Source organism: Mus caroli, chromosome 2 (genome assembly GCF_900094665.2).
Source record: "Mus caroli chromosome 2, CAROLI_EIJ_v1.1, whole genome shotgun sequence".
Lineage (NCBI taxonomy): Eukaryota > Metazoa > Chordata > Mammalia > Rodentia > Muridae > Mus > Mus caroli.
In genome coordinates, this window is record NC_034571.1 from 145619436 (window position 1) to 145641015 (window position 21580).

Here is a 21580-nt window from a genome sequence, read left to right on the forward strand (position 1 = left end):
TCCAGTGCAGAGTAGGCGATGTTTCTGATTAATAAGGAGTAGATGCCGCTGGACTCTGCAGTGGTTAACGTTGGATGCACAGGGGCTGTGCTGCAGATGCTCTGTGGAGTAGCGAATAGCGGTGGATGCTGCTGCAAAAGGCTATGTGCTGTGAAGTCACAGACACTCAAGAAGGCCTCCATGTGCCTGCTCCTCCTCCGTGTCTGCATAAAACAAAGGCCCCACTGCTCAGGCTCTGGCTGGCCATCTGAGTCTGGATGGTTTCTGCCCCTTCATGACCCTTTTTGATCAGTAACTGGTGTCTTGGCCCCCACGTGATCCTTTCACCGTCACTTTTAGCTAAAATGTATGTGTGTCTGGTCCTCCCTGTTCATTAACTTGGCATGTGTGAGACACATAAAGAATCCCTTCCAGTCTGTCTCTCTGTCCTCTCCTTGTGAGTGTCTGTCCCTGCCACCTCTCCAAACCCATGCCTTCTGTCCTCAGTCCCCTCTGGATGCTTCTGAGCCTGAGCCCACTCGGAAGCCTTCTGTGCTCATCCTGCGATGTTGTTTTGTTCTCCAGTTAAAGAAAGTGCAGACAATAACCACCAAGTCGAACTCCATCAGACAGGGGAAAAACCAGCTTCTCCCTGTAGTCATGAATGGCAAGGACGACGTTCTGTGGTGCACTGAGCTCGAAAGGTGAGCGCATTAGTTACTTTTCTATTGCTGCGATAAGACACTAGGACCAAGGACACTTCTAAAACAAAGAGTTTATTTGTGCTTATGGTTCCAGAGAGATAAGAGTCCATCAAGCAGGGCTGTAGAAAGCATGGCAGGCAGGGATGGTGGCTGGAGCGGCAAGCTGAGAACTTACATCTTGAGCACGAAAGCAAAGAGAGAGTGTACTAAAGATGGCGGAGTCTTTGAACTCACAAAGCTCTTTCCTGCTACAGCAAGGCCATATCTTCTAAACCAACCCAGACAGCATCACCAACTGGGGACTGTATTCAAATGTCTGAGCCCGTGGGGTGTTTAACATGTTAATCCCCACAGTGGGCAGGGCTGTACTTGGAGAGGGAATCCATGAGGACAGAGACAGGAAGGGGATGCGGAGTCAGAGCCAGCAGTGCACACAGCAGTTGCTTGTCTCAGTTCCTCAAGGCCCCACTGGCCCTAGGTAGTGGGGTCTGTATAATAATGCATTTTCTCAGATTTAGCTTTTATTTCCCCACAGAAATGGTGACACATTGGTGAGGAGAAATCTCAGGCATGAGGTCACTAGGTAGTGCTGCCTCTCTGCCATCTACCCTGCCCTGACAATTTTCTGTCCCAACCTTCTGGGTTCTTAGGAGAATGAGAAGCCCCACAGCTCTTATGGCCACACTCCCGACGCTGTGGTCACAGTCTGCCTTTAACCTCTTACACTTTATTGGGCTAAGTTGTCTATTGTCAAGTGAAGACCATCTCTTGGATTTCAAGGCTTTGTTTTTGTTTTTTAATGTTGTAGCTATGTTCTGAAGACCTTGATATTGACTATCTTCATTATAAATTTCAGTTCTGGTTTGATTTCTTTCTTTCTTTTTTTTTTTTTTTAACAAATAAGTTCAATAGAAATGTCTTTTTTGGGGTGGGAGGCAAAGTCTCACTCCATAGCTAGCCTACCCGGTAGCCAGCCTGGAACTCAGTATGTAGTCTAGGTTGGCAGCAAATTATCTTGCCTCAGTTTCCCATTATACTCTTTAGTGATTCACTATCGGCAGGAACTATACACAGTCTAGAAAGTTAATTTCTGGGCTGGTGAGAGAGATCAGCAGGTAAAGGCACTTGTCATACGAGCTAGACAACCTTAACTGGACCCAGAAAAGTTGTCCTCTGATGGTCACACACCTCGGGGTGCATATTTACCCAGACACGTACTCACATGCATATACACCAACTAACTAAATTCAACTAACTGAAAAAATAGCCACTTGCGATTCGCAGAAAACCTGTAGGTGACGTTGCTCAGTCTCCCCATGAAGGGGAATCTTCGGGGTCTGGAAAGCCTAGCATGAGATGTGATTTATGGGATTGTGATACCATGTGACCACAGACACGTGATGCTGAAGCTTGGTGCAGAACAATGATACAATGTCAATGTCAAAGCAGAGGAGAGCCATCCTGGGGTCAGCCACTGCCCCATTAGCGATGTTTCTAGAATCTGGTTATACGCGTTTCTCTTATTACGTGTGCACTGCTGCCTTCCCTCTATATATGTCTGTGCTTGGACCAATGTCATAGGCAGACTCTGAATTCTAAATTGTACTCAATTGAACTGGGGTTGAAAATAAATCTGGTCTGGTGTGTTGGTATGTGTGTTTTGTGTATGTGTGTGTGTGACATTGTTTCTTCTTAAAAAGACTGTAGGGCTTGAGATGATGTTAGGCAAGTGTGAGGATTTGAGTTTGATCCAAGTATGGTAGGTAGGGCAGGAGGATCCCTGGGGCTGTTGGTCAGTCAGTCTAGTGGATACTTGGCTCTGAGGAATAACTCCTAAGGACTGAGGATGCCTCTAGCCAAATGTGCACAGACATGTACACACATACATCTCTCCACTCCAAGAAATCGCTAAACTTCTCTCATTGTGCTTTGAAGTCAAATACAAATCTTCTGGCTGATGGGCAATCATGCATAGATTAATTCACACCAGGCATTTAAGAATGGTCCCTGGGTGGCAGTCCCTAAGGATCTGGGGCACAGTTCCTGTGCAGGAGACACAAGACAATACCAGTGTCCTGTGATTCAACAACCAGCTGTCAGCAAGTATTTTCAGGAACCAGAGGAACTGGTAGTCTAGAAGGGTCCTTTAAGCCTAACAGTCCTGACAGAAAGCATGGGGAAAGGTAATTGCGGGCAGAGGCAGTGGCACCCTGATAGCTTTGCCAGGCCTGCACTTGCAGAATACAGCTGCTCTTGGTGTTCTGGGGGACATACACGGACCATTCTAACCTTGTGTCTTTTGCTCTGTGCTCTCCCAGGATCTTCGGCTTTCCTGAACACTACACAGACGTGTCCAACATGGGCCGTGGCGCCCGTCAGAAGCTGCTGGGCAGGTCCTGGAGTGTGCCAGTTATCAGACACCTGTTTGCCCCCTTGAAGGACCACTTTGCCTGTGAATAGTTCTACCCAGGACTGGGGAGCTCTGGGGTCTTGGGGTTAGTGCCAGGAGTTAGGAGTCATACTGATCCTTGAAGCACCCCAAAGTGACCCCTCTGCCCTTCCTTGGCTCATCTCTGATGGGGTCTCACTATATAGTCAGCTCTCTCCTGCTCAGTGGTAGCAGAGCCTCCTGGTCTTACAGGGGAACTTCCTGTGCACAGCTTAGACTAGCATCTTAGAGTGGCCCAATATGCTTCTCATGTTTTTCTTATCTAAGACTTTAAAATCAAGCCAGGTGGTGGTGGTGCATGCCTTTAATCCCAGTATTTGGGAGGCAGAGGTAGGCCTCTGTGAGTTCAAGGCCAGCCTGGTCTAAAGATCGAGTTCTAGGACAGCCAGGGCTACACAGAGAAACCTTGTGTTGAAAAACCAGAACAATCCAATCAACCAACAAACCACAAAACAAAACAAAACAAAACAAACAATAGGAGAGCCAGGAGGCAACATAGGAAAACTGTGCTTTGTTTCCAGTTTTTGCTGCATTTTAGGCAGCTACATAGAGTTTACCATTTTGTTTAATTAAAGTCAGTATTTCTCAGCAATAATCTCATCTGCTCTTTGTTTTTCTGTGGAAGTGTGCTGTTGGGTTTCCACACATCAAGTACACGGATGCCTGTGGTCCCCAGGGGCTCATGGAGCCTGAGATCTATCTGCAATGCCCTTAGAATGCCTCCACCATCAGCATCCTCTAAGGTGCTTCTGACAGTCCTTGCTGCAGCCACACCCACAGCCTCTGCTTCATTTGCTGAAGCTCCTGGGGCAACAGTGGGCCTTTTTACAAAAAATATTTTTATTTATTTATTTATTTATTTTTTAATTTATTTTTTTATTAGGTATTTTCCTCGTTTACATTTTCAATGCTATCCCAAAAGTCCCCCATACCCCACCCCCCAATCCCCTACCCACCTACTCCCCCTTTTTGGCCCTGGGGTTCCCCTGTACTGGGGCATATAAAGTTTGCAAGTCCAATGGGCCTCTCTTTGCAGTGATGGCNGACTAGGCCATCTTTTGATACATATGCAGCTAGAGACANGAGCTCNGGGGTACTGGTTAGTTCATATTGTTGTTCCAACTATAGGGTTGCAGTTCCCTTTAGCTCCTTGGGTAATTTCTCTAGCTCCTCCATTGGGGGCCGTGTGATCCATCCAATAGCTGACTGTGATCATCCACTTCTGTGTTTGCTAGGCCCCTGATTATTTTTATTTATATGAGTACACTGTAGCTTTCTTCAGACACACACCAGAAGAGTGCATCAGACCCCATTACAGATGGTTGTGAGCCACCATGTGGTTGCTTGGAATTGAACTCAGGACCTCAGGAAGAACAGTCGGTGCTCTTAACCACTGAGCCATCTCTCCAGCCCTAGAAATGCCTATTTAAACCTTGACATTCTAGTTCATTTTCTGTTGTTCTTGTCTGCTTGGCCTGGTGGCACAGCTTTAATCCCAGCATTGGGGAGGCAGCGGAGACAAGTGGTTCTTCAGGTCTACATACTAAGTTCCAGGCCAGTCAAGGCTATGCAGTGAGATCCTGTCTAAAAGAAAACAATCCCTCCCCATAAAGAAAAAAAAAAAGCCAAAAAAACCCAAAACAAAACAAAATCCCACATTCTGACCAAAAGCAACTTAGAAGGGGCTTATTTGTCTTACCTTTTCAGGTCACACACCATCACTGAGAGAAGTCAGGGCAGGAACTGAAGCCAAACCATGAAGAAATGCTGCTCACTGGCTCAGTCATGGTTAGCTCATCTAACTATACAGCCCAGACCCACTTGCCTAGGGAAAGTGCTGCCCACAGTGGGCTGGGCCATCTCATACCAATCAATCAACCAAGATAATCTTTCACAGACGTTGCCACAGATCACTCTGATCTGGTCACCCCTTCAACGGTGCCTCTAGGTTGTGTCAAGTTGTCAGAACAAACTAACTAGGACATTTGTCGAAGGCTTGATTGTCACACCCATCTCTAGATGTCTGAGGAAGCCGACTAAGAATATGCTCGCAGAAGAACATGCTTCCTGATTTCTACAGCTCCTCATACCTTCCATGGGACTCTGCTGAACCTCGCTGCTCAACTGTCCAGCTGACATGGTGCAAGGCAGCTAACTTTAGTGACCAGGCTGTCTGGGAATGGCTCTTGTGAGTCTAACAAACTTTTTAAGTTTTTCAATTTCATTCATTCATCATCATCATCATCATCACTGTGTGTGTGTGTGTGTGTGTGTGTGTGTATTTAGCATAGCATATATATGGAGGTCACAGGATAACTTTGTGGAATAGGTTCTTCTTTCACCTTTACATAGGCTCTGGGCATCAAATTCAAGTCATAAGGCTTGTATGGCAGGCACCCACTGAGCCATCTCACAGGCACTTAACATCATTTTTTATCTAGACTGGTTTACAGTGTGTTGAATGCTCAGACTAACACCATATTTATTGACCATTTAAAGATGTACTTGTTCCTTCACACTTAAAACTGCAACTGCCTTTGGTAGCTCTTCCTTAGTTTAGCTGGAGTGAGTCAGTATCCTAGGTATCTTAGGGTTTTACTGCTGTGAACAGACACCATGACCAAGGCAACTCTTATAAGGACAACATTTAATTGGGGCTGGCTTACAGGTTCAGAGGTTCAGTCCATTATCATCCAGGCAGAAGCATGGCAGCATCCAGGCAGGCATGGTGCAGGAGGAGCAGTGACTTCTGCATCTTCCAGGCAGCTAGGATGAGGGTCTTAAGCCCATGCCCATAGTGACACACCTACTCCAACAAGGCTACACTTCCCAACAGTGCCACTCTTTGGGCTGAGCATATATAAACCATCACATTCCATTCCCTGGCCCCCACAGGCTTGTTCAAACATTAAGTCTATGGGGGCCATACCTAAACATAGCAGAATGCAAAATACATTTAGTCCAACTTTCAAAGTCCCCATAGTCTATAGCAGTCTCAACAATGTTAAAAGTCCAAAGTTCAAGGTCTCTTCTGAGATTCAGCCAATCACTTAACTATAATCCCCAAAGCTAGACAGGAAACCAGCTGGGAAAACTCCAAACTCTGCATCTCCATGGCTGATGTCAAAGCAGTCTTCAGATCTCCAAGTCCTTTTTCATCTTTGTTGACTGCAACAAACTTCTTTCTCCTGGGCTAGTTCCACTCCCTGTTAGCAGCTTTCCTCAGCAGATAGTCCATGGGTCTGGCATCTTTAACATCTTGGGGTCTCTAAGGCAACTTCAATGTTACAGTTTCTTGTTTCAATGTCTGGGATCCACACATGATCTTCTGGGCTGGCGTCACTTCTCTAGCTCTGCTCTCTGTAGCACTCTAAGCGCAGGTTGATCCACTACACTGTCACTACTATTCTTGGTGATCATCCCATGGTACTGGCATCTCCAATACACTGGGCTCTTCTGCTGCAAGTAGGCTTCACCAATAGCCTCTCNTAGGCTCTCTTCATGGTGCCAAACCTCGACTCCTTTGCATGACCCCTTAAGTCCTGGGCCATCAACTGCACCTTCACCAATGGCCTTCCATGGCCTCTTATAGTGCCAAGCCTCAGCTGTTTTTCATGACCCCTTCATGAGACTTAACCAGAGAACAAAATCTCTGTTGGGCTTTTTAAAGACTTCCTTTGTCAATGCAAGTAACATAAATCTCTTTACCTTAGCCTCAGGTAGACTCTTCAGACAAGGGCAAAAAGCAGCCGCATTCTGCACCAAAATACCACAAAACAGTCTCTAGGCCACAGACTGAAATTCTTCTCCACTGAAATCTCTTGGGCCAGGTCTGCACAGTTCAAATCACTCTCGGCAACAAAATCTTCTATATTCTTATTAGGAATATAGAAGCCCCATTTAAAGCATTCTACTGCTTTCCAAATCCAAAGTCCCAGAATCCACATTCTTCCTAACAAAAGCGTGGTCATGCCTATTACAGCAACACCCCAGTTCTTGGTGCCAATTTCTATCTTAGGGTTGTACTGCTGTTAACAGATACCATGACCAAGGTTACTCTTATAAGGATAACATTTTATTGGGGCTGGCTTACAGGTTCAGAGGTTCCGTCCATTATCATCCAGGCGGGAGCATGGCAGTGTCCAGGCAGGCATGGTACAAGAGGAGCTGAGAGTTCTACATCTCCCAGGCAGCTAGGATGAGGATCTTAAGCCCATGCCCATAGTGACACACCTACTCCAACAAGGCCATACCTCTGAATAGTGCCACTCCCTGGGCCAAGCATATACAAAACATAACACAAGATGTCACACATCCAGAGCCCATCATGACATGCTCTTGACTTTAGTTAAGAAGAAGGGGCCAGGGAGAGCATAGTTCACTTATAGCATGTAGAATAGAGGGTAAGAGGAACATGGGGGTGCATGTGGCCCCCTATCAAACTCTGACTGATCTTCTGTTCCTCATGGTGTGGAGTGGCTTGTCATGGTACCTTCATAGGTCAGGGTCTCATAGTGTCTGACTCATAGGGAACTACTAGTAGACAGGGTGGGGAAGAAGCTTTGCAAGGGGGAGGGGGGAAACCACAGAGGTTATTAGAAAGCTGCCCCTGGCTACAGCATCTCTGGGGAGATTTGCCATGGTGACACAATAGGCAATTAGCAAAAGATGGGGCCTGTATTCTCTACTCCCTGAGGACTCCAGACCTGAGGGATGGCTGCTGCACAATCAAGCCATCTTGTGTACAGCACTGTACCAAATGCCAGGACAGGATGAAGCAGAATAAACCGCTTCTTCCTCAGAACCTCAAGAGAAGAGGCCGACAGGCCCTCCAGGTGAGGGGCTCTGGGGTGTCTCAGCCTGCTTGTGGGGCAGATGGTAGAGGTCTTAAGGGGGTTGTTGTAATCTGTCACTTTTCTCAGGGTGGGCTAGGCTTGAATTTGAGTGACTAAGGCCGTATGGCTATAGGAGAATATGACGATATTGGGACAGAGGAAAGAGTTGGCATCCCATGTAGGTCTTTTGCTGTGCTCTTTTGGGTTTGTGTCTGAGGTCTGACACACTGCTGTGTTGCCTGGATCAGCTGCTTTAATTTTCTGGAGTCTTAAATTCACATTTGGAAGGTGTGAATGGTACACTCCGTGTACCTTTGAGGTTAGTGACATCTGTGGGAGAGATCTGGAGAAAATGCTTTGCTTGGTGTCTAATGGGCAGCAAGGCTTACACTTGTAATAGACAGCATTAAGAAAATGAAAGCCATCCATCATCTTGGTGTTAATGGCACTGAGGACATTGGTAATGAGGGGAACAAGCAATGGTTATGAATCATGAAGTCCTTAGAAAGGATGGGACAGTATTGCCCAGATGTGCAGCATCTGCCTAATGATGCCAGTGCTGGCAACAGCAGGCACTGAGGTCTCTGTGTCCCTTGTTAGGGGAGAAGTGAGGCTTTGGGTGCAAGGCAAGGATCTTGTCTGGGTTTCAGACCTGGTCCTGGGTCAGTCCCATGGCTGTGTGATGATGATGGGGTGCACAGCAGGCACGTGACTACCCAATTCTTCTTCCATCTTTCTTGCTTTCTAGCTAAGTGGTTAAGGGTCCACACTGGCATGTTCTTGGTTCTTTATCCCTCTCTGGAGCAGATGATCTGGGTTCCTGTACGGGCGGCCCATCCCTCCGTGTGAGCAAGGGTATTCTGGTATCTTCTTAGTGTCTCTCCATTCCCCAGCTATGGATTCTCAGTCTCAAAGGGCTGGTATGTGGCTCAAATGATTGAGTGATTGGGAAGCATGGCTGAGAGCTGTTATTTCCTGCAGTTGAACCCGCCTAGTAACTGCTGGGAGGCCTGACTACTGCAATTCTAAGAAGCGAGCTGGGAGAGGCCTCTTCACGGGCTCACACAGCTGTTGGGCTTAGGGGAAGCAAGCAGAAGTCTCACCCCTGAAGCCAATCTATCTTTCCTCCATGATTCTGCCTATGATTTGTCTTGCCTGGTTTGGTGGAACTTCAGGGCAGCCTCTGGCACTTGCTGCCTTTCCACTGTTCATCCATCTCCTCTGCTCTCCTTTCTTGTTTCCTATCTTGCTTCCCCTCTTTCTTCTTTTCTTGTCAAAATTTGTTGTTTTAAAAACTTGGAATTAGCCGGGCGTGGTGGCGCACGCCTTTAGTCCCAGCACTCGGGAGGCAGAGGCAGGTGGATTTCTGAGTTGGAGGCCAGCCTGGTCTACAAAGTGAGTTCCAGGACAGCCAGGGCTATANANANAAACCCTGTCNCAAAAAAAAAAAAACAAAAAAAAAAAACCAAAAACCTTGGAATTAAATTTATTATTATTATTATTAACTGTTTTTTTTGAGACAGGGTCTCACTGTATAGCTCTGGCTGTCCTAGAACTCACTCTGTAGACCAGGGTGGCTTTGAATTCAGAGATTTGCCTGCCTCTGCCTCCCAAGTGCTGGGATTAAAGGTGTATACCACCACCACCCAGCAAGCTATTTTTTTGTATGTATTCGTGTGTGTGTGTGTGTGTGTGTGTGTGTGTATGTGTGTGTTGACAGCCTATGTGTGGAGATCAGAAGAAAACTTTTGGGAGCCAATTTCTATGGTGTGGGGAGACCCTTCTATAGTGTGGGTCCTGGGGATGGAACTCAGGTCATCAGGTTTGATGGCAAGTGCTTTTGCCCACTGTGTTGACTCACTGGCCCCCAAACTTGGAGTTTTAAAGTAATTTTAGACTTACAGTAAAGTTGTAGGGCTGTTTTATAAAGTCACTAAATGCCTACTGTTCAAAAGTCCATAGAAAAGCATTCTGTAGAAATGTTCTGTTCTGCCATCGATTTATTTATAGATCAAGACCAATTGTGTATGTGTACGTGTGCATGTGTGTGCATATGTGCCTGTGTGTGCTCGTGTGCACATGTGCATGAGAACATAGAGACCAGAAGTCAGCGTCAGTGTCTTCCTCAGTCACACAGCACCTGGAGCTGGAGCTCACAGGTTTGTGTAGAAGAGTTAGTTAGCAAGCCCCAGGGATGTCCTGTCTCCTGCCCAGTGCTGGGAGGTACTTCCTGCCATCGGCAGCTTTTATGTGCAAGTTGGGACTCTGAACTCAGGTCCTCATGCCTGCACAGCAAGCACTTTACGAAAGGACGCCATGTCCCCAGTCCCTGCTTTTTTGAGTGTGGGTTTTGAAGTTTCTCTATATAATACATCACAATAGCTTGTCATCTTGGCACTTCGGAGGCAGAGGCAGGAATATTTCTACAAGATGGAGGCCAGCATGGTCTACAGAGTGAATTCCTGCCTGGGCTACATAGTGGATTCTGACTGCAGCAGCAGCAGCAACAGGAACAAAAATGCTGTGATATGTGTTTGTGTGTGTGAGTGTGTGAGTGTGTGTGTGTGTGTGTGTGCCAGGACAGAGTAGCACACATCCCAGATTGGCCTTGAAGTTGTATCCTCTTGCCTTCAGCTGCAAAGTGCTGGGATTAGAGGCTGAGGTCACCATACCCAGTTTCCAAACCATTTCTCTGACAGGATGGAATTCTCTTTTCCACTTATTTTCTGGCCTTTTCTGATAAAAAATGTAATGAGATGAAGATAATCTCCGTGTGTTAGTTACTTCTCTTGTCACTGTGAGCAAGTGTGTCAGGTGTGTGGGGACAGCATGGCGAGGCAGTGCATTTACATCCCAGTGGCAGAGGAAACAGAGAAAGGGTAATGCCAGCACTCAGGTGGCTTTCTTCTTTCCCCCTTTTTCGGTTCAGTCCAAGACCCCAGGCTATGGCAAGGTCCCTACCATGCTCAGCATGGGTCTTCCTTCTTCACTTAAACCTCTTGGAAAATGTCCTGCCCTCATAGTCATGACTAGACTCTAAAGATGATCAAATTGTCACTACAAATTACTGGTGGGATTAATCAGGCCACGAGCTCCTCTCTCTTCTCTATCCGAGCTGTCATGGAGTCTAGGTGAGGTTTATTTTACAAGCTCTGACTCAGGCACCTCCTGAGACTCCCTGTGCTTCTAGAACTGAGTCTATATTTCACTCCTGTACTAGAAGCATCCCCACCTCACCCCAGATAAGAGGATATTGCTTCGTAGGCCAGGTTGGCCTAGAACTTGTAGTCCTTCTACCTCAGCCCCCAAATGTTAGGATTCCAGGTGTGTACCACCACACCCCTCTCAAAGGACTGCTGACCTTTCTCATTGATCTCATTCCCACAGTAATGACCTCACATCCTAAGCAAATGCCTGTGGAGAATGAAATGATGACATTGTACAACTTGATAATTGGCATGAAGGGGAAGGCCTCAGACCTTACTAACATTTATTGAGCAATTACTATGTGCTAGGTGCTAAGAAGTTTACACAGGCTGGGCGTGGTGGCGCACGCCTTTAATCCCAGCACTGGGAGGCAGAGGCAGGTGGATTTCTGAGTTCGAGGCCAGCCTGGTCTACAGTGTGAGTTCCAGGACAGCCAGGACTATACAGAGAAACCCTTTCTTGAAAAACCAAAAAACAAAAATCAAAAAACCTTTACACAGGGCTGGGGTAAAGCACTTGTCATCCATGCATGAGGAACACTGTTTGGATCCTCAGCACCCACCTAAAGAGCCTGGTGGGTCAGCATCCCATCTGTAACCTCGATACTTGGGAAGCAGAGATGAGGATCATCAGGGTAAGCTGACTGGCTAGGCTAGAGAATTGGTGAGTTCTGGATTCAAGTGTGAGACCCTGTTTCAGTCTACAAGGTGAAGAGTGATAGAGGAAGATTCTTGGTATCAACCCTGGGCTCTGTACCTGGAGATACGCATGCATGCACACAGGCACACATACAAACAAACAGGCATGCACACACACATACACGTGTGATACACATGCATGCACACGGGCACACATACAAACAGGCATGCACACACACATACACATGTATAAAAAAATTAGATGCACAAAAGAAGAAAAACTTTATGCAGATCTATTTTCTCCCAGGGGTGCTAGAGAGGGAATTCAGGGCTGTGTGTGTGTTAGACAACGACTCTGCTGTTAACTTATGATCCCAGTCAATACATATCTCATTTAATCTCAAGTCTGAGCAGAGGCAGGGCTTAAACTCAGATCTACTAACTTTGCTACTTAGGATATGTTTCTAATATAAAATAGCATTATCAATGTTACCGCAAAGCATTTACAAATATTTTTGGTAGATTATTATTATTGATATTTCATTATAATGTTAATTTTTTAAAAGAGAGTCTCACATAGCCTAGGCTGTACATGGAGTTCCTGTCTTCCTGACCCACTAAATTCCACGATCACAGCACACTCTGCTCTTTCCTCTTGCTTGTATTTGTCGATATCAACCCTTTTATAAGGGTAGTAGCTCATCTTTTGGGACCGGTGTCAACTCTGGGGCATCTTCCCACGCTGCAAAGTGAAGTCAAGTTTGTTGTAAGATACTTGGAGTTCTGCTTAACCATGGAAACTGGCAGTGTGCAGGCTGGGAATGCAGCTGGCAGAGGCCTTGCCTAGCACACCCAAAGCCCTAGGTTTGATTGTCCAGCATCACATAGAATGGGCATGGCAATACACAGCTGAAATCCCAGCACTCAGGAGGGAGAGGCAGGAGGATCAGCAATAAGTCATTCACTGCCACCTTGTCAGATTCTTAGCCATTTCTGAGCTTCAGCAATTAGGACTAGGTCCAGGAATGGCCAGGTGGTAAGCACTTTGCTATACATACACTGCCTCGGCCTAGCCCTCAATCGATCTGTTAGTAAACCAAGTTTCGAGTCACTGATGTGTCTACTTTGCCTCCTTTGCCAGAGTAGAAATGTTAGGAGGTCAAAGGCTATGTCTAGTTTTAGCTCACCATCAAATGCCTAGGGTCTGTCTGTTTGCTTAGAGACAATAAATGCTGGCAGCCAGGCTTGGTGGTACAGGCCTGTAATCCCAGCATTTGAAAAGTAGTAACAGGAGGGTAGGAGTTCAAGGTTATCCTCAGCCACATAGGATGCCTGGAGACTGATCTGGGCTATATTAGACCCTATCTCAAAAAGAATTATGAGGCTTATAAATAAGTGGTATTTCTGTGAGCTGTGATTCTGGGCAAGTCAGCTGCCTTCTCTGAGCCTGTTTCCTCTGCTGTGAAGTGCTGCAGTTCATCTTTTCTTCCTACATACAAGCACTGAGACACAGTCTGGAGCTAGAACAGGAAATCGCCTCCATGCAAAAACAGAAGATAAAGGCATTAAAAAGTAAGGAAACATCTTTTGCAGTGCTAAGAATAAACCAGATGACATTGCAGGTGCTCTTACATGGCGACTTAGTTTCTCATTAAGGTGCTGTGATGGGCAGTTTTATAACACCTTGACACAAGCTAATGTCATCTGAGAGGAGGGAACCTCAATCAAGAAAATGCCTCCCTAAGATGAGCCCATAGGCAAGCTGGTAAAGTGTTTTCTTAGTCATTGATGGGGGAATCTCATCAGCCCACTGTGGGTGAGGACACCTCTGCGCTGGTGTGGTCTAGGGTTGTGTACTGGCTAGTTTTGTGTCAACTTGACACAGCTGGAGTTATCACAGAGAAAGGAGCATCAGTTGGGGAAGTGCCTCCACGAGATCCAGCTTCAAGGCATTTTCTCAATTAGTGATCAAGCTGGGAAAGGCCACTTGTGGGTGGGACCATCTCTGGGCTGGTAGTCTTGGGTTCTATAAGAGAGCTGGCTGAGTAAGCCAGGGGAAGCAAGCCAGTAAAGAACATCCCTCCATGGCCTCTGCATCAGCTCCTGCTTCCTGACCTGTTTGATTTCCAGTCTTGACTTCCTTTGGTGATGAACAGCAGTGTGGGAGAGTAAGCTGAATAAACCCTTTCCTCCCCAACTTGCTTCTTGGTCATGATGTTTGTGCAGGAATAGAAACCCTGACTAAGACAGGTTGTATAAGAAAGCAGGCTGAGCAAGCCATGAGGAGGGAGTTAGTAACCGACATCCCTCCATGGCTTCTGCATCCATCCACTCCTGGCTCTAGGTTCCTGCCCTGTTTTCCTTCAGTGATGAACAGAGATATGGAAGAGTAAACTAAATAAGCACTCTCCTCTCCAAGTTGCTTTGGACATGTTTCATTACAGGAATTGTAACACTAACTAAAACAGGCGCCAAATCTTTTTTTTTTTTTTTTTTTTTTTTTTTTTTTTTTTTAATTTAAAGGCAAAGTCTAACTGTGTAGCTCTCTGGCTGGCCTTGATCTCAGAGATTCTCTTGTCTCTACCTACTGAGTTCTGGGATTAAACGTTCATACCACCACAGTTATTTGTGGGCATATTTGCGTGTGTGTAGGCTTGCGAGTGGCACCGCCCATGTGTGTTAGTCAGAGGACAACTTGCAGGACTCGCGTCTCACCTCTATCAGTGGGTCCTGGGGTTTGAACTCATGTTGTCAGGTTTGGGGGCATGCACCTGCTAAAGCATTTCAATGGCCCTTTTTTCTTTGTTGAGACCAGATCTCACTGTGTAGCTCTGGCTAGCTTGCTACTGTAGACCAGGCTGGCCTTGAATTTACAGTGATTCTCTTTCCTGTCCAAGTGTACGCGAGTGGCCTAGCACTCCCAGTTTTTTCTTTCTGAGACAGGGTCTCGTGTACCTCAGGCTGAACTCCCAGAGAGAGGGTCTGGGATGATGACAAAACGATTTGCTGGCAAGACAGGTGTGTTCCACCACAGCTGGCATCTGTGGTGTTGGGGACCGAAACCAGGGATTCATGTATGTTAGGCCAGCTAACCTTCCTCCCGAGCCTATTCATTAATACATCTTGGTCAAACGAATTTTCTTCTGGGCTACAGCAAACCCGAATGTGCAACTGGACTCCGCCTCCTCAGAGGACTCACACGTCATTGGTCGCAACTGACCACGTGCCCAACAGGCTTGCTCCCCGCCCCCGGGCATGCCAGCTGTCGATCAAGCATTCGGCCCCGCCTCCGGCTCGCAGGCCTGTCCGTCTCTATAAAAGGCCGGGCGGGAGATGACGAGCCCCTGCGTCGGCGCGTCACGGCGGGGTGCGTGTGAGGTCATCGCGCGCGGGCGGGCGGGGTCCGACGGTTTGAACGAGACGAAGACGGAACCGGAGCCGGGCGCGCGGACGGCGGACGCGGGTCCTGAGAGAGCCGGTGAGGCGGCTGGCGGGCCCGGGCGGCGGCAGCAGTCGGGAATTCAAGGGAGGCGGCTCCTCGTGAGCAGTGCGGAGCCGCGCGAGCATTGGGGGCGGGGGGGGGGGAAGGGCGGGGCCGCGATCCGGTGCGCGGCCTGGGCCGGGGGCGCGCGCTCCGTTGTCCCGGGGGCGGGGCGTGGGCCGGAAGTGGGGGCTGCCTAGTGGTGACCGGCGAAGTCCTGACTTTGCGGCTGGACCTGGAGGGTGTGTGTCCGCGGGCGCGCGCGCGCGCGCGAGGGGCGCGGTGGGGACCCTGGGAGTCTGGGTGTAGGAGGCGTCGTTGCATAATGGGTGGGAGTTGGTCCGCGGAGTTGGACCCCAGAGTGCGACCTTAGGCAGGCGCCTCAGCCTCCCCGTGCCTCAGTTTCCTCCTCTGTAAAATGGAGACAGTAGAATTAAGCCCAGAAAGGTCTCAGCTCGGTGCCTGGCAGAAGTCAGGCGGTCCGCGGGTGGTGTTTGGGTGCCTAGTAAATGCTAGGCCCTGGTCTCATCAGGGAGTAGACAGGCAAAGACATGCTTTCTAGGAGTCTGCTTTGTGGGTAGAGAGCCAGGAAGCAAGAAAATGAATACATGGCCAAGATAATTTCTGTAATTACTGTAAAAGGGCGATACCAGTACTGCAGGGTATAGCCTGACCTCTGCATCTTGGCGATGAGGATCCGGCGGCCCATTGAGGGAAGTTCAGCTAGGCCTGATGTCTGCCCGTGATGGGATGCCTTGACTAGCATTAATCAAGATAGCTCTTTAATGGGCACTTGTGTATAAGGCATTGTGTTAAGAGCTTGATGTAGCATTGTGTCATTTAATAGTCACATTGCCTTGAAAAGATGCTATCTTTATTTTCTTTCTTTCCCCTCTGTTGTGTTTTGCTCATTTTATTTTCTCTGTGGGGCTGAGAGGTGACTGCAGTTCCCCCACTGTGCTGAGCTGCTCATCACCCTTTTACAGAGGCGAGTCTGAGACTTTGGGTAGGGAAAGGACTTGCCTTATGTTGCCCAGCAAGTAAGAGTCATATCCTGTGTGTTACTCCTTCTTCTCCATCTAGAAACTGTTTCATACTTTTGTGGTGTCAAAGTGTCAGGACATAGAAGCTTGGGAGGCTGTGTGCTTTTCTGTTAGGGTTGATCACTTGGATTCTTACTTAAATCTTACCACAGCTCTGTGAGGAAGGTAGGGTCTTATCCATTTTACAGGTGAGCCATTTCTGAGGAAAGGAGACATGTTTCATACAGGGTCACATAGCTCTTTTTAGTGCCACCTCCCTCTTGCCTTTCCATAGGACTCTGGATGGTACTTGGAGAGGAATAGGGTGTACTTTATCCTCCACTGAATTGGAGTGGGTTGGGGAGCCAAGTGTGGTGAACATGCCTGTAGTCCTTACACTTGGGAGGTAGATGCAGGAGAATCAAAAATGGAAGGTCATCTAGCTATTGAGCTAGGTCATGAGATAGTGTATGAAAAGGCAGACTAGAACTAGTTAGGGAGACTCCTGGGAGAGTCACTGAAGGGAGAGAAATACTTGAGTAGACGGAAAGGGGATTTTCCTTGTGGTTGTACCTTGCTTAGCTCAGAGAGCCCCGAAAAGGTGGGGTATGTGTTGAACTCAGTTGAACACTGAGGCTAAGCAGTGGACATTTTTGTTAGTTGTTCTGAGACAGGATCTTATTTTGTACCCTAGGTTGGCCTAGAATGCTCTCTGTGTCCCACACTTGTCCTGGATTTGGAGTGGTGTCTCTGCCTCAGCTTTTTGAGTGCTATCTAGGTTTATGGGCATGGGCCTTCACTTCTGGCTCAAACATTCTTACCAGAAAGTGAGAAAGAGCTTTGCTGGAGAGGTAGGTTCTGTTTTGACTGCCTGGAAGAACCAATTAATTGGTTGAGTGAGTGGATGTTTATTGCACATCCACAGGGTGCCTAATCCCATGAATTTAGTGGCCACAGAGCTCGTGGAGCACATGGGACCTGGTATTAATGTACTGCTAATGAAAGAGTTTGAAATTACATGGTGGTGAAGGGCTATTAACCTTTTCTGAGCTGGGGTGTGGTCAGGAGGCACATGTGGCTTTACCAGCTGCTTTTATTTTATGATAGCATGAGACACACAATACCCAATGTGTACATACAGACCCAAGCTAGATGGTAAGTGCTCAGTCTGGAATCACAGCATTCAGCCTGGATGGCTCTTATTGGTACTTAATAGCATTCTGCACAGAGTATGCATTTTACGTGTTCATCCAGGGTTTTTTAAACAGGAGAGAGATACCTCATGTGATTTGTGATTCAGAAAATTCTTTCTGGCTGCTGTGTAGGAACAGATTGAGATAGACTAATTTGAGTGAGGGCTTGCAGGGGATCTTGAGAGGTGTTGGCAGCAGATATCAGGCACAGTTTTTAGCACTGAAGATAGCATAAAAGAGAGGCAGTCTCTGCCCTGACCTCGTTTGTAACTATGCTTAGGTTTGATATGATGCCAGCTCTGTTTCCTTCCTTACTTCATACAGCTCTCTGTGAGAACCTTTTCAGATGGTTGTATTTAGAGCTGAGCTACACTGAGTTCAGTAACTTGCCCAAAATCACAGCTAATGGAATGGATTCATGTTCAAGTCCAGGTCCTCCAGTTTCATCCTGGCCTAAATCTGGTCTGGGAGGCTCAGAAATGGAGGAATAGTGTCAATTTTAGTGTGATGATTATAATCCCAGAGGTCTGAATGAAGTGCTATGGAAACATGATGAATAATCTACCCATGGAGTGAGAAGCTAAGTTGTGCTGTTTTGTGTGGTAGTTCTGTCAGCTGATTTTTGGGGAGTGTATAGAGTGTTGAAAGTTAGCTTTCTGGAAAGTTTATGTAGACACCTGTATACTGGCTGGTTTTCTGTGTCAACGTGACACAGGCTGGAGTTACTACAGAGAAAGGAGCTTCAGTTGGGAAAGTGCCTCCATAGCCTCTGCATCAGTTCCTGCTTCCTGACCTGCTTGAGTTCAAGTCCTGTTTTCCTTTGGTGACAGCAATGTGGAAGTGTAAGCTGAATAAACCCTTTCTTCCTCAACTTGCTTCTTGGTCATGATGTTTGTGCAGGAATAGAAACCCTGACTAAGACAACACCTTTTCTTTCCCCATAGTCTGAGACAAGCAACATTTACCTAGCACTCATTCTGTTCAAGGCACTGTGTGAAGTGTGGGGTTGTGGGAAGGAGGACGAGGACAGGGATATTGGACATAAACTGCCCCATGTCTGTAGACCTAGTTACCCCTGCTCTAAGACGAGCACTGAGTTAGGGAACCCAGACTGGAGTTGTGTTACTCAAGGCTTGCAGCAACTCCATGCAGAAGAGTGTGGGAAGAGCCCCTTGCTTACTAGTTACTAGGTAACTAGGAGGGAGTGAAGCTTCCCAAGAGAACTAAGGGCTGGGGTCTCATGGTTGTTCTAAATAGCTGTGAATTTTATCCCTTACTCCATTGACAAGTTTGATGTCTCAGGGAATAAGAACAATTCTAAATCTCCTGGTCCCTATAAAACCTATTGTTTGGGCTGGTGAGGTGGCTCAGCAGGTAAAGGTGCTTGCCAGCAAACCTTAACAACTGAACTTGATCCCTGGGAGCTACATGATAGGAGAGAATCAACTCCTGAAAGTTTTCTTTTGACCTCCACACACATGCACACAAAAACACACAATAAAATAGACAGAGAATGAAGGAATGACTGACCAGGGATTCAGAGTATGGCACCCACATTTCCTAGTGTTTTAACTGAGACTTGTAGTTGACTATAGTGATTGGTGCATGTAGTCCCAACTACTTCCAAACCTGAGGCAAGAGGATAGCATGGGCCTAGGAGTTTGAGGGAACATGGCAAGATCTGCATCCCAAAATAAAAAGAGATTATTTCAGAAGTTTGACAGAAAGGTAAGGGGCAGCATTTTCTGAGAAACAGGAAAATAAGGCTGAGCAGGCTTGGCTGTAAATACTCAGGGCCTCCTTTTCTTCATCCTTGAAATGAACAGAGTAAAGGAGCCTTAAAGAGGATCGTCAGTTCAGTAACAGTGTCTTCAAAAGACCTCATGCTTGGTTGGTGCTCAGGTACCCTCTAGTTTCTAGGGTGTGCAGCAAAGAACAGTGGGTGCCAAGGACTTTGAGAGGCTGTCACGTGACCTCACCTATGTACAGTACTAGGCTGTTGAAACCTGTGAAAGTAGATAGCATTGTAAGGGATTGGCCCAAGGCTTGGTGCATAGGCAAGCATAGCACTCCTGGTTAGCTGTGCCCTCAGCCCTAGGTTTGTATGCTGTTGATGATGACTTGAGATAAGGTCATGATGCTGTAGCTCATGCTGACCTGGAACTTGAGCCTCCTGCCTCAGCCTCCTGAGTACAGGTATGTTACCACCACACCCACCTTTGTTAATTTTTTTGTGGTGTTGAAGATTGGGCCCAGACACCAAACATGTAGAACACATGCTCTACCCCCAGCCCTTGAGCTAGTTTTTTTGAGTAGAACGTTGTTTGTGCACTAGCCTTCTTTCATCAAGTATATGCTTGATCCCTTAGTGCCTTTTGTGGCTTGTAATTGTGTGTTAGTCTTATCAACATGATGTCTAAGTATTAGACTGACTGGTTTGAGGCAATTTATTGCAGGTCATTTTATGCATGGAACTCCGGCTTATGACTGGAATCCTAGTGTCTGGTTTCACCCCTTAGGGAATAAGGCTGTGCTTAAAATTGAACATTTGTACAGGTTTGTTCCTGGTGACCGTGGGAACTGCTTGTCCTCACTTCATGCTCACTGTAACAGGAAGCCTTCTCTCTTTATTATGTGTTGTAGAAGATGGCAGTGAATGTGTACTCTACGTCAGTCACCAGTGATAACCTAAGTCGACATGACATGCTGGCTTGGATCAATGAATCTCTGCAGTTGAATCTGACAAAGATAGAACAGTTGTGTTCAGGTAAGCACCCCCCTTCCTACTGCCCCTTTTCTATGTTTTAAGACATGGTTTTCCTATATAGCCATGGCTGTTCTGGATTTCACTCTATAGATCAGTCAGGCAGGTCTTCAACTCAGAGATCCACTTGCTTCTGCCTCCTAGATGCTGAGATTAAAGGTGTGGGCTACCATGTTTGGTTCAGGGGACCACTTTTTAAAAGTACATGTGGCTTGAGGGTTTGCGTAGGCCTCTATATGGAGCCACCACAAAGAGATTATAGATTTTTTTTTCTTTCAGCTTTACCTATGCTGAGTGCTGGGATGTGTGGCTCAGTTGATAGGGTACTTACCTAGCAGTCACAGAGCACTGGGTTTGATTCCCAGGGCTGCATGAATCTAGATGTGGAAGCCACCGCAGGTGATCAGATGGTCAAGGTTTTGCTTTGGCTGCTTAGTGAGTTTGAGGCCAGTCTGGGGCACATGGTGCTCTGTTTCAAAAGTAAATAAATGAATACAGTTTTTAGAAGAACATGCTTCTAGCCTACATGCCCACTGCCTTTTGCCGAGGCTACATCTATCCCTGGCTCAGCTTTTCACTCAGAGCTCATGTGGCCACAGAACTGTAATGGTGTTCTTATGTTAATTTTACTTTTTTTTTGTTGCCTGAAATTGAGTGCTGAGCCTCACATATGCTAGATAGTGCTTTATCACTGAACAGTATACCCAGCCAGCTGTTTTTATATTAATTCATCAGGTATGTTTTTTATTCCCAAGAAGAAAAAGACTGAGTCAAAGTATCTGCTGTTTTGGGGCCAGTTTCATCAAAGTTACCATTTCCCAGAGAGGCAATGAGTGAAAACAAGAGCAAAACCTGTTTCTCTGTGAGAATTGGACTACATGTAGGCAAGTGGTGGGAGGGAGGGGTTCTAGGAGTCCTATCACTCAGCGTCACTGTCGGGAATTTTCTTTTGTTACTGTCTGTATGTATATATTATACATTCCAGCTTTTCATGAGCTATTCTTCAGTGTCAGTAACTTAGAAGTGATTATTTTGAAGCGCGTTCTCTCTCTCTCTCTCTCTCTCTCTCTCTCTCTCTCTCTATATATATATATATATATATATATATATCCTATATAAGAGTGTATTTTTGCTATATGCTCTTTCCATGTTTTTACTATAGTTATTTGCTCTTGTACTCACTTTTGGCCGTTGATTTTTTTAAATTTTTTTTCCTATTTATTTATTTATTAAAGATTTATTTATTGTTATACATAAGTACACTGTAGCTGTCTTCAGACACCAGAAGAGGGTGTCAGATCTCATTAC

The 21580-nt window shown here is 46.6% G+C and overlaps 2 protein-coding genes across 3 annotated transcripts in view; both read left to right on the forward strand.

The window, feature by feature from the left end:
• The window catches only part of LOC110307386 (DNA (cytosine-5)-methyltransferase 3C), a 34441-nt gene extending 31298 nt beyond the window's left edge, over window positions 1–3143 (forward strand). The window contains exons 18-19 of the mRNA XM_021179618.1: window positions 565–683; window positions 3002–3143. Coding sequence (XP_021035277.1) covers window positions 565–683; window positions 3002–3143 — 261 coding nt within the window. The remainder of the gene's footprint in view (window positions 1–564; window positions 684–3001) is intronic.
• A 12014-nt stretch (window positions 3144–15157) lies between these two features.
• Mapre1 (microtubule associated protein RP/EB family member 1) overlaps window positions 15158–21580 on the forward strand; it is a 32038-nt gene continuing 25615 nt past the window's right edge. Inside the window, exons 1-2 of one of the 2 annotated variants that reach the window (XM_021149380.2) lie at window positions 15158–15290; window positions 20152–20275. In XM_021149380.2, the coding sequence (XP_021005039.1) occupies window positions 20155–20275 (121 nt within the window). In that variant the 5' untranslated portion in view covers window positions 15158–15290; window positions 20152–20154. Of the gene's footprint in view, window positions 15291–15482; window positions 15536–20151; window positions 20276–21580 lie in introns of those variants that run through there. The other variant, XM_021149389.2, reaches the window with a different exon arrangement.